This window comes from Mustela putorius, unplaced genomic scaffold (assembly GCF_011764305.1).
Source record: "Mustela putorius furo isolate JIRA1106 unplaced genomic scaffold, ASM1176430v1.1 tig00000596_pilon_pilon_pilon, whole genome shotgun sequence".
Classification (NCBI taxonomy): Eukaryota; Metazoa; Chordata; class Mammalia; order Carnivora; family Mustelidae; genus Mustela; species Mustela putorius.
In genome coordinates this window covers 4,982,352-4,997,403 of record NW_025421428.1, presented here as the reverse complement: position 1 = coordinate 4,997,403, position 15,052 = coordinate 4,982,352, and the positions used below count along the sequence as shown (strand labels likewise).

Sequence of the window (15,052 nt, the reverse complement as noted above, 5' to 3'; positions counted from 1 at the left end):
CTACAAGTGAATTCTGTCCCTTAATTTCCTCAAACCCCTCTTCATATCTTTGTTCCTCAGGCTATAGATAAAGGGGTTCAGCATGGGTGTCACTACTGTGTACATGACTGTGGCTACCCGGTCCTTCACCACTGAGTACATGGACAGGGGCCTAAAGTAGACGTAAATGACACTCCCATAGAACAAGGCCACGACAGTGAGGTGGGAGCCACAGGTGGAGAAGGCCTTCCACTTGCCAGCCGCAGAGGGAATTCTGAGCACAGTGATGATGATTCGCAGGTAGGAGAAGAGGATGCACAGGAAGGGGGTCGCGATGACAGCCAGGGTCTCAGTCATGACCACTATCTGGCTGGAGGATGTGTCAGAGCAGGATAGCTTTAGCACAGGCTGGGTATCACAAAAGAAGTGCTTGATGACATGGGAGGCACAGAAGGACAGGCGGGACATGAGTAGCACCCGGAGCAGGGAGTGCAGGTGGGAGATGGTGCAAGAAGCCAGCAGCATGAGGTGGCAACGCCGTGGGTTCATGACCACATCATAATGGAAGGGGTTGCAGATGGCTACCAGCCGGTCTATGGCCATAGAGGCCAATAGGTAACTGTCAGTATTTGCAAAGGCCATGAAAAAATACATCTGGACCAGGCAACCTATGAAGGAAATAGCCTTGGTCTCTGATAGTAAATTTGCCAACATTTTGGGCACAATAACTGTTGTAAAGCAGATATCTGTGAAGGACAGGTTGCTGAGGAAAAAGTACATAGGGGTATGGAGTCGGGAGTCAGAGTGGATAACCAGGATGATGAGTAAATTGCCCATGACAGTGACCAAGTACATGATGAAGAAGATGGCAAAGAGTGGTTTCTGTAGCTGAGGGTTGGAAGAGATGCCCAGGAGGATAAAGCCTGAGTCGCTGCTGTAGTTCTTTGTCTCCATGTCTGTGCCTTCGTGGACAGGGTGTGGAGAAGCAGTTGGAGAGACGTGATAGGTGATTTCATCAAGTCATCTTCCTCCCTAATCACTAGTTGTAAAAATGCCCATTGACAATTGTTCTGATTTTAAAGAGTATTTACTTCAAGACATTCTAGAAAAAGAGAGAGTAAAATTCATTAAGAGAAAAATAAGAAAATTCCAAGCTGCTTTTTCTATGAGAAACTAAGGTTTTCCCAAGTGTCCTTAGGTAATTTTTAAAAATTCTTTTAGCCTAATTTGTCTGAGTTTCCTTAATTCTCTTTTCTTTTCAACATCTTAATTTAATTTTATTTTTTTCAGTGTTCCAAGATTCATTGTTTATGCACCACACCCAGAACTCCTTGCAATACATTGCCCTACTTAATATCCACCACCAAGTTCACCTATCCCTCCAGCCCCCTCCCTTCCAAAACCCTCAGTTTGTTTCTCAGAGTCCACAGTCTCTTATGCTTCATCTCCCTCTCTGATTTCCCCCAATTCACTCTCAGTTATCTTTCTAAATATTCTTTTTTTTATGAGTCAAAATGTATTGAACACTGCTATTTGTAAATTAAATAAACATGGTAAGAACAATATTCTGGTGGCTGTTGTAGTGATAACACTGACAATGGAGTAAAAAGCATCTCATTGTTTTCTCCCAGTCTAATATAAGAGACACTTTCTTTAACTGAACCTTCAGTGTAACTAGAAAGTTAAAATAGCATTTTTCTCCAGACTCATTGAGGTATAATTGACCAAATTGTATATATTTAATGTGTGCAACATGGTGAGCTGATATATATGTAAATGGCAAAGGACATTTGAAGAACAGGAAAAAGGAAGAAATTTAGCACAAAGTTTATATAAATTTGAGAATATGGTGCTTTAAAAACACATCTATTTAAAAATTTCAGCAAGGGTCATAATCTTTAGGTTGTTTCTTGAGCAATTCTTTAGAGAGTTTTTTAGAGAATTAAAAAAAAATTCTTCATCCAGGGGATGACTTTATATACAGGAGTTATTTTGAATATTTTGTTTATTTATTTGCCAGAGAGAGAGATCACAAGTAGGCAGAGAGGCAGGCAGAGAGAGAGGGGGAAGCAGGCTCCCTGCTGAGCAGAGAACCTGGAGGGAAGATTCATTTTAAAAGGGCCAATTCTGAGATTGCACATATAAGTGATATTATATAGTAGCTGTCTTTGTCTGTCTAGCATTATGGCCACAAGTTCCATCCATGTTGTGATTGTCAGGATTTCCTTCTTTTTATTGCTGAGTCTAAAAGAGATTATGCTGAGTGAAATAAGTCAAGCAGAGAGAGTCAATTATCATATGGTTTCACTTCTTTGTGGAGCATAACAAATAGCATGGAGGACATGGGGAGTTAGAGAGGAGGAGGGAGCTGGGGGAAATTGGAAGGGGAGGTGAATCATGAGAGACTATGGACTCTGAGAAACAATCTGAGGGGTTTGAAGTGGCGGCGGGGGGGTGGGAGGTTGGGGTACCAGGTGGTGGGTACTATAGAGGGCCCGAATTGCATGGAGTACTGGTTGTGGTGAAAAAATAATGAATACTGTTATGCTGAAAATTAATTAATTAATTAAAAAAAATAAAAAATAAAATAAAATAAATAAAAAAATAAAAAAGGCAAATTCATAGAAAAAGAGAGTACAATTGTGTTTACCAGAGGCTAGGATGGGAGGAGTGGGGACATATCGAACAGAAGGTACAAATTTCCATTTGTAAGGTCAGCAAGTTCTGGAAATCTAATGTAAAGTGTGGTGACAAAAGTTAGTAATATTATATATTTGATATTTGCCTAGAGAGTAGATATTTATTATTTATTTTAGTTGAAATATAATTGACATATGGCATTGTGTAAACTTAAGTTGTAAAATGTGTTCATTGGATGCACTTAAATTGCAGTGCGATTACCAGATAGTGTTAGCTAACCCCTCTGTCATACCACATAATTATCATTTCTACTTTTTGATGGGAACAATTAAGATCGACCACTCTGGGCACCTGGGTGGCTCAGTGGGTTAAAGCCTCTGCCTTCGGCTCAGGTCATGATCCCAGGGTCCTGGGATCGAGCCCCGCATCGGACTCTCTGCTCAGCAGGGAGCCTGCTTCCTCCTCCCTCTCTCTCTGCCTACTTGTGATCTCTATCTGTCAAATAAAATAAATAAAAAATCTAAAAAAAAAAAAAAAAGATCGACCACTCTTAGAAAGGGAGAGGTTTATATATAATTCATTATTGTTGTCTATAATCACTAGGTTGCATGTTAAATCTACAGGTTTTATTCATTTACTGGTTGTGAGTTTGAACCCTTGAACATGTTCCTGATTCCCCCATTCTCCCAGGCCCTCCTGATTGCCATTCAGTTTGAGATAGTAATTCCTAAATGTTCTTGTAAAAGAACTAGAAATGGTAATTATGTGAGGTAGTGGAGATATTAACTAACCATACTGTGGGAATCATTGCACAACATAAATCATCATGTTGCAGATGTTTAGATTACACAATATTATATATGTCGGTTAATCTCAATAAAGCTGTAAGAAAATTCTTCTGGAATTAATAAAAGTAGTGTACCTATGATAATGCCCCAAGGGCCTTTCTTTTCCCAAGGGCATTTTTAAAAAAATTATTTATTTTCAGCATAACAGTATCATTATTTTTTCACCACACCCAGTACTCCATGCAATTCGTGCCCTCTATAATACCCAACACCTGGTACCCCGACCTCCCACCACCCCCCACCCCCGCCGCCACTTCAAAGCCGCATTTTTTTAAAGATTTATTTATTTATTTATTTATTTGACAGAGAGAGATCACAAGTAGGCAGAGAGGCAGGCAGAGAGAGAGAGAGAGGAGGAAGCAGACTCCCCGCTGAGCAGAGAGCCCGATGCGGGACTAGATCCCAGGACCCTGAAATCATGACCCAAGCCGAAGGCAGCGGCCCAACCCACTGAGGCACCCAGGCGCCCCAAACCCGCATTTTTAAAAAAGATTTTATTTATTTATTTGAGAAAAAGAGAGACAGAGATAGTGATAGGTTTATTTCAAGGTATTTTATGGTTTTTGGTGCTACTGTAAATGGAATCAGTTCTCTAATTTTTTTTTCTGTGGTTTCATTGTTAGTGTATAAGAAAGCAGCTGATTTCTGTGCATTGATTATGTATCCTGCCACATTACTGAATTGCAATATGAGTCTAGTAATTTGGGGATGGAGACTTTTGGGTTTTCCACATAGAGTATCTTATCTTCTGTGAAGAGAGTTTGACTTCTTTGCCAGTCTGAATACCTTTTATTTCTTTTTGTTGTCTGCTTGCTGTTGCTAGGACTTCTAGTACTGTGTTGAACAAGAGTGGTAGAGATAGTGATAGAGATAGTAAGAGATAGCAAGATAGAGATAGCAAGAAGAGTGGGCAGGAGAAGGAGAAGCCGGCTTCCTGCTGAGGAGGGATCTTTGGGATCAGGACAAGACACCTAACTGACTTATCCAGCCATGTGCCCTCCCAGAGCATTTTTAATAGGGCTTAAGAAGGTCATTCTAAAATTCATCTAGAGGAATAAGTAGCCTGGGAAAGACAGTTTTGAAAAAAAAATTAGAATATGACAGAGTTTTTCTTTTCCATTTTTTGGTGGGGGAGGGGCAGAGGGAGAAGGAGAAAGAGAATCTTTTTTTGTTTTTGATTTATCTGATTAGTTAGCATTTTTAATTTATTTTTTATTTTCAGCATAACAGTATTCATTATTTTTGCACTACACCCAGTGCTCCGTGCAATCCGTGCCCTCTATAATACCCACCACCTGGTACCCTGACCTCCCACGCCCCACCCCTTCAAAACCCTCAGATTGTTTTTCAGAGTCCATAGTCTCTCATGGTTCACCTCTCCCTCCAATTTCCCCCAACTCCCTTCTCCTCTCTATCTCCCCATGTCCTCCATGCTATTTGTTATGCTCCACAAAGCATCAGAAAGGACGAATACCCAACTTTTGTAGCAACATGGACGGGACTGGAAGAGATTATGCTGAGTGAAATCAGTCAAGCAGAGAGAGTCAATTATCATATGGTTTCACTTATTTGTGGAGAAAGAGAATCTTAAGCAGTGTCCATGCCCAGCGCTGAACCTGACATAGGGCTTGATCTCATGACCCTGAGATCACAACCTAAGTGGAAATCAAGAGTCAGACACTCAACTGACTGAGCCATTCAGGCACCCCAACAGAGTTTTTCTAACCAAAAATCAAAGTATGTAATAATGAAAAAAATATGATAATTGTATACAGAGAAAAAAACAGTCCATGAGCCAACATAAAGAATTCTGTATGCCTATGATATATGTAGATCCTAATCAATAGACATGCTACACCTTTGTAAAAAATAAAGCTAGATTTTTTTCTAACCTACATAGAAACAAAACCCATATGAACAACTAGAAGTAAAAAATCCACACCGTAAACTATTATCCAAAAATAAAGGGCATAGTTATATAGTCTCAGGATGCGGATGCCATTCCAGTTGAGAAAAAAATGTAGAGGCAAGAATGACAAAACCCAAGTACTCAAAAATGTGAACATGACACCAAAAGAGATCTTAAACAAAACTAGAATATTAACTATTGGCTCAAAGAAAATAACTACAACACATTTACCAAAGAAAACATGCTAACCTGGTTGGTAATCAGAAAATGTAAATTAGACTGAAACATAATTTTTTACTCATTGGATTGTCAATAAATATTTTTCACAATATTGAAAAGGAAAAAGACTTTCACCGTTCACTGGTTATGAGAGTATAATCAGTATAGGCTTTTTGACAGTATATATCAGAATTGAAAATCTACATCTCTTTGCAAGTCAGTTATCATATGGTTTCACTGATATGTTAAATTCTAGATTCCAAGGCAAGTGGACATTGGAAATATGCCCCTTGGAACATAAGGAATAGCGTGGAGGACATTAGGAGAAGGAAGGGAAAAATAAGAGGGGGAAATTGGAGGGGGACATGAACCATGAGAGACTATGGACTCCAGGAAGCAAACTGAGGATTTTAGAAGGGAGAGGAGTGGGGGGATGGGTTAGCCCAGTGGTCGGTATTAAGGAGGGCATGGATTGCATGGAGCACTGGGTGTTATATGCAAAAAATGAATCTTGGAACACTATATCAAAAAACTAATGATGTATTGTATGATGACTAATGTTACATAATTTTAAAAATCTACATCTCTTTGTCTAGTAATTTCACTTATAAAAATCTGTCCTTTAAAAATATTCATATATGTGTGGTACAAAGATACATGCACACATTTTTGTAGAATTACTCATAATACCAGATTAAAAAAAAAGAATAAACAAAACAACCAACAGAGGAAACAACCTAAATATCCACAAATTATTAAAATAATTAATAGTGCATTCTCGGTCAGGAGTCAAGATGGCGGAGAAGTAGCAAGCTGAGACTGCTTCAGCTAGCCGGAGATCAGCTAGATAGCTTATCTAAAGATTGCAAACACCTGAAAATCCATCGGCAGATTGAGGAGAAGAAGAACAGCAATTCTGGAAACAGAAAAACAACCACTTTCTGAAAGGTAGGACCGGCGGAGAAGTGAATCCAAAGCGACGGGAAGATAGACCCCGGGGGGAGGGGCCGGCTCCCGGCAAGCGGCGGAGCAACCGCGCACAAAATCAGGACTTTTAAAAGTCTGTTCCGCTGAGGGACATCGCTCCAGAGGCTAAACCGGGGCGAAGCCCACGCGGGGTCAGCGTGGCCTCAGGTCCCGCAGGGTCACAGAAGGATCGGGGGTGTCTGAGTGTCGCAGAGCTTGCGGGTATTGGAACGGGAAAGCCGGCTACAGAGACAGAGCTGACAGTAAGCTCGCAGCTCGGTGTTACCTTGAACCGGTCGCAGGCTCGGTGAGCTCGGAGCGCGGCCGGAGGTCAGGCAGACGGGAGTAAACTGGGCGCTGTTCTCTGAGGGCGCACTGAGGAGTGGGGCCCTGGGCTCTCGGCTCCTCCGGGCCGGAGACCAGGAGGCCGCCATTTGTATTCCCGTCCTCTGGAACTCTACGGAAAGCGCTCAGGGAACAAAAGCTCCTGAAAGCAAACCCAAGCGGATTACTCACCCCGGCCCCGGGTAAGGGCGGTGTAATTCCGCCTGGGGCAAGACACTTGAGAATCACTACAACAGGCCCCTCCCCCAGAAGATCAACAAGAAATCCAGCCGAGACCAAGTTCACCTACCAAGGAGTGCGGTTTCAATACCAAGGAGAGCAGCAGAATTCCAGAGGAGGAGAAAGCCAAGCACAGAACTCATGGCTTTTTTCCTGTGATTTTTTTTTTAGTCTTGCAGTTAATTTAATTTTTTCTTTTTTTTTTTTTTTTTTTTTTTTCTTTTTTCTCGCCTTCGGGTAAAATTTTTTTTAACTGTTACCTTTTTCTTTTTTAACGATTTTTTACTAGTTTATCTAATATATATATATATATATATATATATATATATTTACATTTTTCTTAGGTGTTTTCTTTTTTTTTTTTTTAAAAAATTCTTTTTTTTTTTCTTTCTTTTTTTTTTTTTTTTTTTTTTTTTTTTTTTTTTTTTTTTTTTTTTTTTTCTTTTTTTTTGAACCTCTTTTTATCCCTTTTTATCCCCTTTCCCCCACTCACGATTTTGGATCTCTTCTAATTTGGTTTAAAGCATATTTTCCTGGGGTTGTTGCCACCCTTTTAGTATTTTACTTGCCCCTTCATTTACTCTTATCTGGACAAAATGACAAGACGTAAAAATTCAACACAAAAAAAAAGACAAGAGGCAGTACCGAAGGCTAGGGACCTAATCAATACAGACATCGGTAATATGTCAGATCTAGAGTTCAGAATGACAATTCTCAAGGTTCTAGCCGGGCTCGAAAAAGGCATGGAAGATATTAGAGAAACCCTCTCGAGAGATATAAAAGCCCTTTCTGGAGAAATAAAAAAACTAAAATCTAACCAAGGTGAAATCAAAAAAGCTATTAATGAGGTGCAATCAAAAATGGAGGCTCTAACTGCTAGGATAAATGAGGCAGAAGAAAGAATTAGTGATATAGAAGACCAAATGACAGAGAATAAAGAAGCTGAGCAAAAGAGGGACAAACAGCTACTGGACCACGAGGGGAGAATTCGAGAGATAAGTGACACCATAAGACGAAACAACATTAGAATAATTGGGATTCCAGAAGAAGAAGAAAGTGAGAGGGGAGCAGAAGGTATACTGGAGAGAATTATTGGGGAGAATTTCCCCAATATGGCAAAGGGAACGAGCATCAAAATTCAGGAGGTTCAGAGAATGCCCCTCAAAATCAATAAGAATAGGCCCACACCCCGTCACCTAATAGTAAAATTTACAAGTCTCAACGACAAAGAGAAAATCCTGAAAGCAGCCCGGGAAAAGAAGTCTGTAACATACAATGGTAAAAATATTAGATTGGCAGCTGACTTGTCCACAGAGACCTGGCAGGCCAGAAAGAGCTGGCATGATATTTTCAGAGCACTAAACGAGAAAAACATGCAGCCAAGAATACTATATCCAGCTAGGCTATCATTGAAAATAGAAGGAGAGATTAAAAGCTTCCAGGACAAACAACAACTGAAAGAATTTGCAAATACCAAACCAGCTCTACAGGAAATATTGAAAGGGATCCTCTAAGCAAAGAGAGAGCCTACAAGTGGTAGATCAGAAAGGAACAGAGACCATATACAGTAACAGTCACCTTACAGGCAATACAATGGCACTAAATTCATATCTCTCAATAGTTACCCTGAATGTGAATGGGCTAAATGCCCCTGTCAAAAGACACAGGGTATCAGAATGGATAAAAAAACAAAACCCATCTATATGTTGCCTCCAAGAAACTCATTTTAAGCCCGAAGACACCTCCAGATTTAAAGTGAGGGGGTGGAAAAGAATTTACCATGCCAATGGACATCAGAAGAAAGCAGGAGTGGCAATCCTTATATCAGATCAATTAGATTTTAAGCCAAAGACTATAATAAGAGATGAGGAAGGACACTATATCATACTCAAAGGGTCTGTCCAACAAGAAGATTTAACAATTTTAAATATCTATGCCCCCAATGTGGGAGCAGCCAACTATATAAACCAATTAATAACAAAATCAAAGAAACACATCAACAATAATACAATGATAGTAGGGGACTTTAACACTCCCCTCACTGAAATGGACAGGTCATCCAAGCAAAAGATCAGCAAGGAAATAAAGGCCTTAAATGACACACTGGACCAGATGGACATCACAGATATATTCAGAATATTTCATCCCAAAGCAACAGAATACACATTCTTCTCTAGTGCACATGGAACATTCTCCAGAATAGATCACATCCTCGGTCCTAAATCAGGACTCAACCGGTATCAAAAGATTGGGATCATTCCCTGCATATTTTCAGACCACAATGCTCTAAAGCTAGAACTCAACCACAAAAGGAAGTTTGGAAAGAACCCAAATACATGGAGACTAAACAGTATCCTTCTAAAGAATGAATGGGTCAACCGGGAAATTAAAGAAGAATTGAAAAAATCATGGAAACAAATGATAATGAAAATACAACGGTTCAAAATCTGTGGGACACAACAAAGGCAGTCCTGAGAGGAAAATATATAGCGGTACAAGCCTTTCTCAAGAAACAAGAAAGGTCTCAGGTACACAACCTAACCCTACACCTAAAGGAGCTGGAGAAAGAACAAGAAAGAAACCCTAAGCCCAGCAGGAGAAGAGAAATCATAAAGATCAGAGCAGAAATCAATGAAATAGAAACCAAAAAAAACAATAGAACAAATCAACGAAACTAGGAGCTGGTTCTTTGAAAGAATTAATAAAATTGATAAACCCCCTGGCCCGACTTATCAAAAAGAAAAGAGAAAGGACCCAAATAAATAAAATCATGAATGAAAGAGGAGAGATCACAACTAACACCAAAGAAATACAAACTATTATAAGAACATACTATGAGCAACTCTACGGCAATAAATTTGATAATCTGGAAGAAATGGATGCATTCCTAGAAACATATAAACTACCACAACTGAACCAGGAAGAAATAGAAAGCCTGAACAGACCCATAACCAGTAAGGAGATTGAAACAGTCATTAAAAATCTCCAAACAAACAAAAGCCCAGGGCCAGACGGCTTCCCGGGGGAATTCTACCAAACATTTAAAGAAGAACTAATTCCTATTCTCCTGAAACTGTTCCAAAAAATAGAAATGGAAGGAAAACTTCCAAACTCATTTTATGAGGCCAGCATCACCTTGATCCCAAAACCAGACAAGGATCCCACCAAAAAAGAGAGCTATAGACCGATATCCTTGATGAACACAGATGCGAAAATACTCAACAAAATACTAGCCAATAGGATTCAACAGTACATTAAAAAGATTATTCACCACGACCAAGTGGGATTTATTCCAGGGCTGCAAGGTTGGTTCAACATCCGCAAATCAGTCAATGTGATACAACACATCAATAAAAGAAAGAACAAGAACCATATGATACTCTCAATAGATGCTGAAAAAGCATTTGACAAAGTACAACATCCCTTCCTGATCAAAACTCTTCAAAGTGTAGGGATAGAGGGCACATACCTCAATATCATCAAAGCCATCTATGAAAAACCCACCGCAAATATCATTCTCAATGGAGAAAAACTGAAAGCTTTTCCGCTAAGGTCAGGAACACGGCAGGGATGTCCATTATCACCACTGCTATTCAACATCGTACTAGAGGTCCTAGCCTCAGCAATCAGACAACAAAAGGAAATTAAAGGCATCCAAATCGGCAAAGAAGAAGTCAAATTATCACTCTTCGCAGATGATATGATACTATATGTGGAAAACCCAAAAGACTCCACTCCAAAACTGCTAGAACTTATACAGGAATTCAGTAAAGTGTCAGGATATAAAATCAATGCACAGAAATCAGTTGCATTTCTCTACACCAACAGCAAGACAGAAGAAAGAGATATTAAGGAGTCAATCCCATTTACAATTGCATCAAAAACCATAAGATACCTAGGAATAAACCTAACCAAAGAGACACAGAATCTATACTCAGAAAACTATAAAGTACTCATGAAAGAAATTGAGGAAGACACAAAGAAATGGAAAAATGTTCCATGCTCCTGGATTGGAAGAATAAATATTGTGAAAATGTCTATGCTACCTAAAGCAATCTACACATTTAATGCAATTCCTATCAAAGTACCATCCATCTTTTTCAAAGAAATGGAACAAATAATTCTAAAATTTATATGGAACCAGAAAAAGACCTCGAATAGCCAAAGGGATATTGAAAAAGAAAGCCAACGTTGGTGGCATCACAATTCCGGACTTCAAGCTCTATTACAAAGCTGTCATCATCAAGACAGCATGGTACTGGCACAAAAAACAGACACATAGATCAATGGAACAGAATAGAGAGCCCAGAAATAGACCCTCAAATCTATGGTCATCTAATCTTCGACAAAGCAGGAAAGAATGTCCAATGGAAAAAAGACAGCCTTTTCAATAAATGGTGCTGGGAAAATTGGACAGCCACATGCAGAAAAATGAAATTGGACCATTTCCTTACACCACACACAAAAATAGACTCAAAATGGATGAAGGACCTCAATGTACGAAAGGAATCCATCAAAATCCTTGAGGAGAACACGGGCAGCAACCTCTTCGACCTCTGCCGCAGCAACATCTTCCTAGGAACAACGCAAAAGGCAAGGGAAGCAAGGGAAAAAATGAACTACTGGGATTTCATCAAGATCAAAAGCTTTTGCACAGCAAAGGAAACAGTTAACAAAATCAAAAGACAACTGACAGAATGGGAGAAGATATTTGCAAACGACATATCAGATAAAGGACTAGTGTCCAGAATCTATAAAGAACTTAGCAAACTCAACATCCAAAGAACAAATAATCCAATCAAGAAATGGGCAGAGGACATGAACAGACATTTCTGCAAAGAAGACATCCAGATGGCCAACAGACACATGAAAAAGTGCTCCATATCACTCGGCATCAGGGAAATACAAATCAAAACCACAATGAGATATCACCTCACACCAGTCAGAATGGCTAAAATCAACAAGTCAGGAAATGACAGATGCTGGCGAGGATGCGGAGAAAGGGGAACCCTCCTACACTGTTGGTGGGAATGCAAGCTGGTGCAGCCACTCTGGAAAACAGCATGGAGGTTCCTCAAAATGTTGAAAATAGAACTGCCCTATGACCCAGCAATTGCACTATTGGGTATTTACCCTAAAGATACAAATGTAGTGATCCAAAGGGACACATGCACCCGAATGTTTATAGCAGCAATGTCCACAATAGCCAAACTATGGAAAGAACCTAGATGTCCATCAACAGATGAATGGATCAAGAAGATGTGGTATATATACACAATGGAATACTATGCAGCCATCAAAAGAAATGAAATCTTGCCATTTGCAACAACATGGATGGAACTAGAGCGTATCATGCTTAGCGAAATAAGTCAAGCAGAGAAAGACAACTATCATATGATCTCCCTGATATGAGGAAGTGGTGATGCAACATGGAGGCTTAAGTGGGTAGAAGAATAAATGAAACAAGATGGGATTGGGAGGGAGACAAACCATAAGTGACTCTTAATCTCACAAAACAAACTGAGGGTTGCCGGGGGGAGGGGGTTTGGGAGAAGGGGGTGGGATTATGGACATTGGGGAGGGTATGTGATTTGGTGTGTGCTGTGAAGTGTGTAAACCTGGTGATTCACAGACCTGTACCCCTGGGGATAAAAATATATGTTTATAAAAAATAAAAAATTTAAAAAAAAAAAAAAAAAAAAAAAAAAAAAAAAAAAAATTAAAAAAAAAAAATGTAAAAAAAAAAAAAAAAAAAAAGTGCATTCTCATTACTCAATAGCACCCATCCTCCAAAGAAATAAGATGGCTAATGATAGTCAACATTTATTAGTACTCAGTATATTCCACCCCGAGATAAGTGCTTTTCATGTATTTTATGATTTTATTTTCCCCAAATTCTAGATAGGCACTGTTATTATCCGTCTTTTTCTCTTCATTTCTTTCCTTTCCTTTCCTTCCCTTTCCTCTTTCCTGCATTTCTTTTCCTTTCTTTATTTTCTTATTAGCTTCAGAGATAGAATTTAGTGATTCTTTATTTGCATATAACACCCAGCACTCATTACATCAAGTGTCCTCCTTAATGACCATCACCCAGTTACCCCATCTCCCATCCACCTCCCTTCCAGCAACCCTTAGCTGGTTTCCTAGAGTTTAGCATATCTCTTATGGTTTGCCTCCCTCTCAGTTTTTTAATCTTATTTTATTTTTCCTTTCCTTCCCCTATGTTCAGATGTTTTGTTTCTTAAATTCCACATGTGAGTGAAATCATATGGCATTTGTCTTTCTCTCACTGACTGTTTGGCTTAGCACAACACCCTCATTTTCAATTAAAAAAAAAAAAAAAGAGTTTAGCAAAGTAATTTACCAGATTCCACAGTGGTGGAGCTGGGATTTAAATTGAGGCAGTCTGATGGCAGAGCAGAAAGTATTCATTGGTAAACTAGATTATCAAGGGGATACTATGGTCCATGACATTTTGTTAAGTGATAAAAGCAAGTTGCAGAGCAATGCCTATAGAAAAATTCCATTTTCTGTAAAGAAATATATCTCCTTTATATTTGTTTTTGTTGTGGTGGTGTGTGTGTGTTTATGTAGGTGTAGTTGCCTTCTGAAGCAGGATTATATGAATGGAGTGAGGAATTCTTTCCATATTTAACTTTGTGTAGAGATAGAGTCCTGCTTAGGGATCCCACATGGCTCTTCCCAGTTCTCCAAAATCTCTCCATCATGTCTAGTGTTCTCTCCTATAGCAGATTAGAGCTTGACCTAGCCATTCCCAGCTGTTAAAGTGTAGATTCCAAGGCAAGTAGACATGGGAAATATGCCCCCTAGAATTCCTTTTTTGTAAATAATCGTCTTCTCTCTGTCTCAGCATACTTTCGGTGTCCATCTGACTGATGGACCAGGTGTGCTTTGAGTCAGACTTTCGCTGAAACCTAGTCTCTTGTATCCCTCTGCTGCGCTGAGTACCTCACCCACACGTCTCCTACAAGAGACACCCACTGTACCAGAAACTGCTCTAGGAATTCTACATACATTAAGTCAGTTTGTCTTCACAACACCCATTTTACAGACAAGGAAAGTGGGATACAAGGAACTAAGTGACTTGCCGAAGTCCACACAGCTGGAAGGTGGGAGAGTCCAGCTTCAGAATGTGTACTCTTATCTGCATTATCCTGGCTTTCTCATTCACTTGTCTCTGGTCTTTGAGGTGGAGGAGAGAAGATAGGATTAGGGAAACGGAGGAAGATCATATGAAGAAGTTGACATCCAGTGTCTGTTTCCAAACCCATCAGCCTGCCTACCTGTGGGCCTGATGGAGGAGGTGCATGCTGGGGGGCCTGCCAGGGAGTTAAGATCAGACTCTGAATCCGTGAGGCAGCAGGCCAGGGCAGGTGTAGATCTACTCTGAGAAAAGTGCTCTCTCTTCTCTTTACCTTACTGTGGGTGTTGGTGATGGAAAGGGGGACCCAGGGGCCTGTCCTCTGTGAATGCGACGGCCCTGGGGGCATTGGCCCTGTGGTCTTCCCAGGAGAGAAGAACATTACTGGTGTCCTCACTGAGCTCAGTGCTCTGAGCCCTGGGGAACCTGGGGCTCCAGAAGGGTAGCCTCATATCCCTGGGAAGGGAATTAGGGCCATGCAGCAACAGGGTTGGAGGTTTTTATGCACCTGTATGTGAAGTATGTACATGAACATGTGAGTTCATGCACACATGCATGCTCTCTGTTTATGCATGGGCTCCTATGCACGTCTGTGTATAGACTTACGTGTGCCTACCTGGAAGGAGAGGGGATGGCGTGTGACATCTTTAAGTTCTGTGTGTGTGCTGTGTCTAGGTACAGGTGTGGTGGTCTGGGGAAGGGATTTAGATGTGGGTTCTGGAGCCAGTTGGAGAGATTCAGATGCTAGCTCTGCCTCCTACAGGC

General features: G+C 40.2%; 1 protein-coding gene across 1 annotated transcript; it reads right to left on the bottom strand.

The window, feature by feature from the left end:
* LOC101681835 (olfactory receptor 1L4) lies at positions 1–992 on the bottom strand. Its single transcript, XM_013050791.2, has one exon. The coding sequence runs from the start codon at positions 931–933 to the stop codon at positions 1–3; it is 933 nt and encodes a 310-aa protein (XP_012906245.2). The 5' UTR covers positions 934–992.
* Between the last annotated feature and the right edge of the window lie 14,060 nt (positions 993–15,052).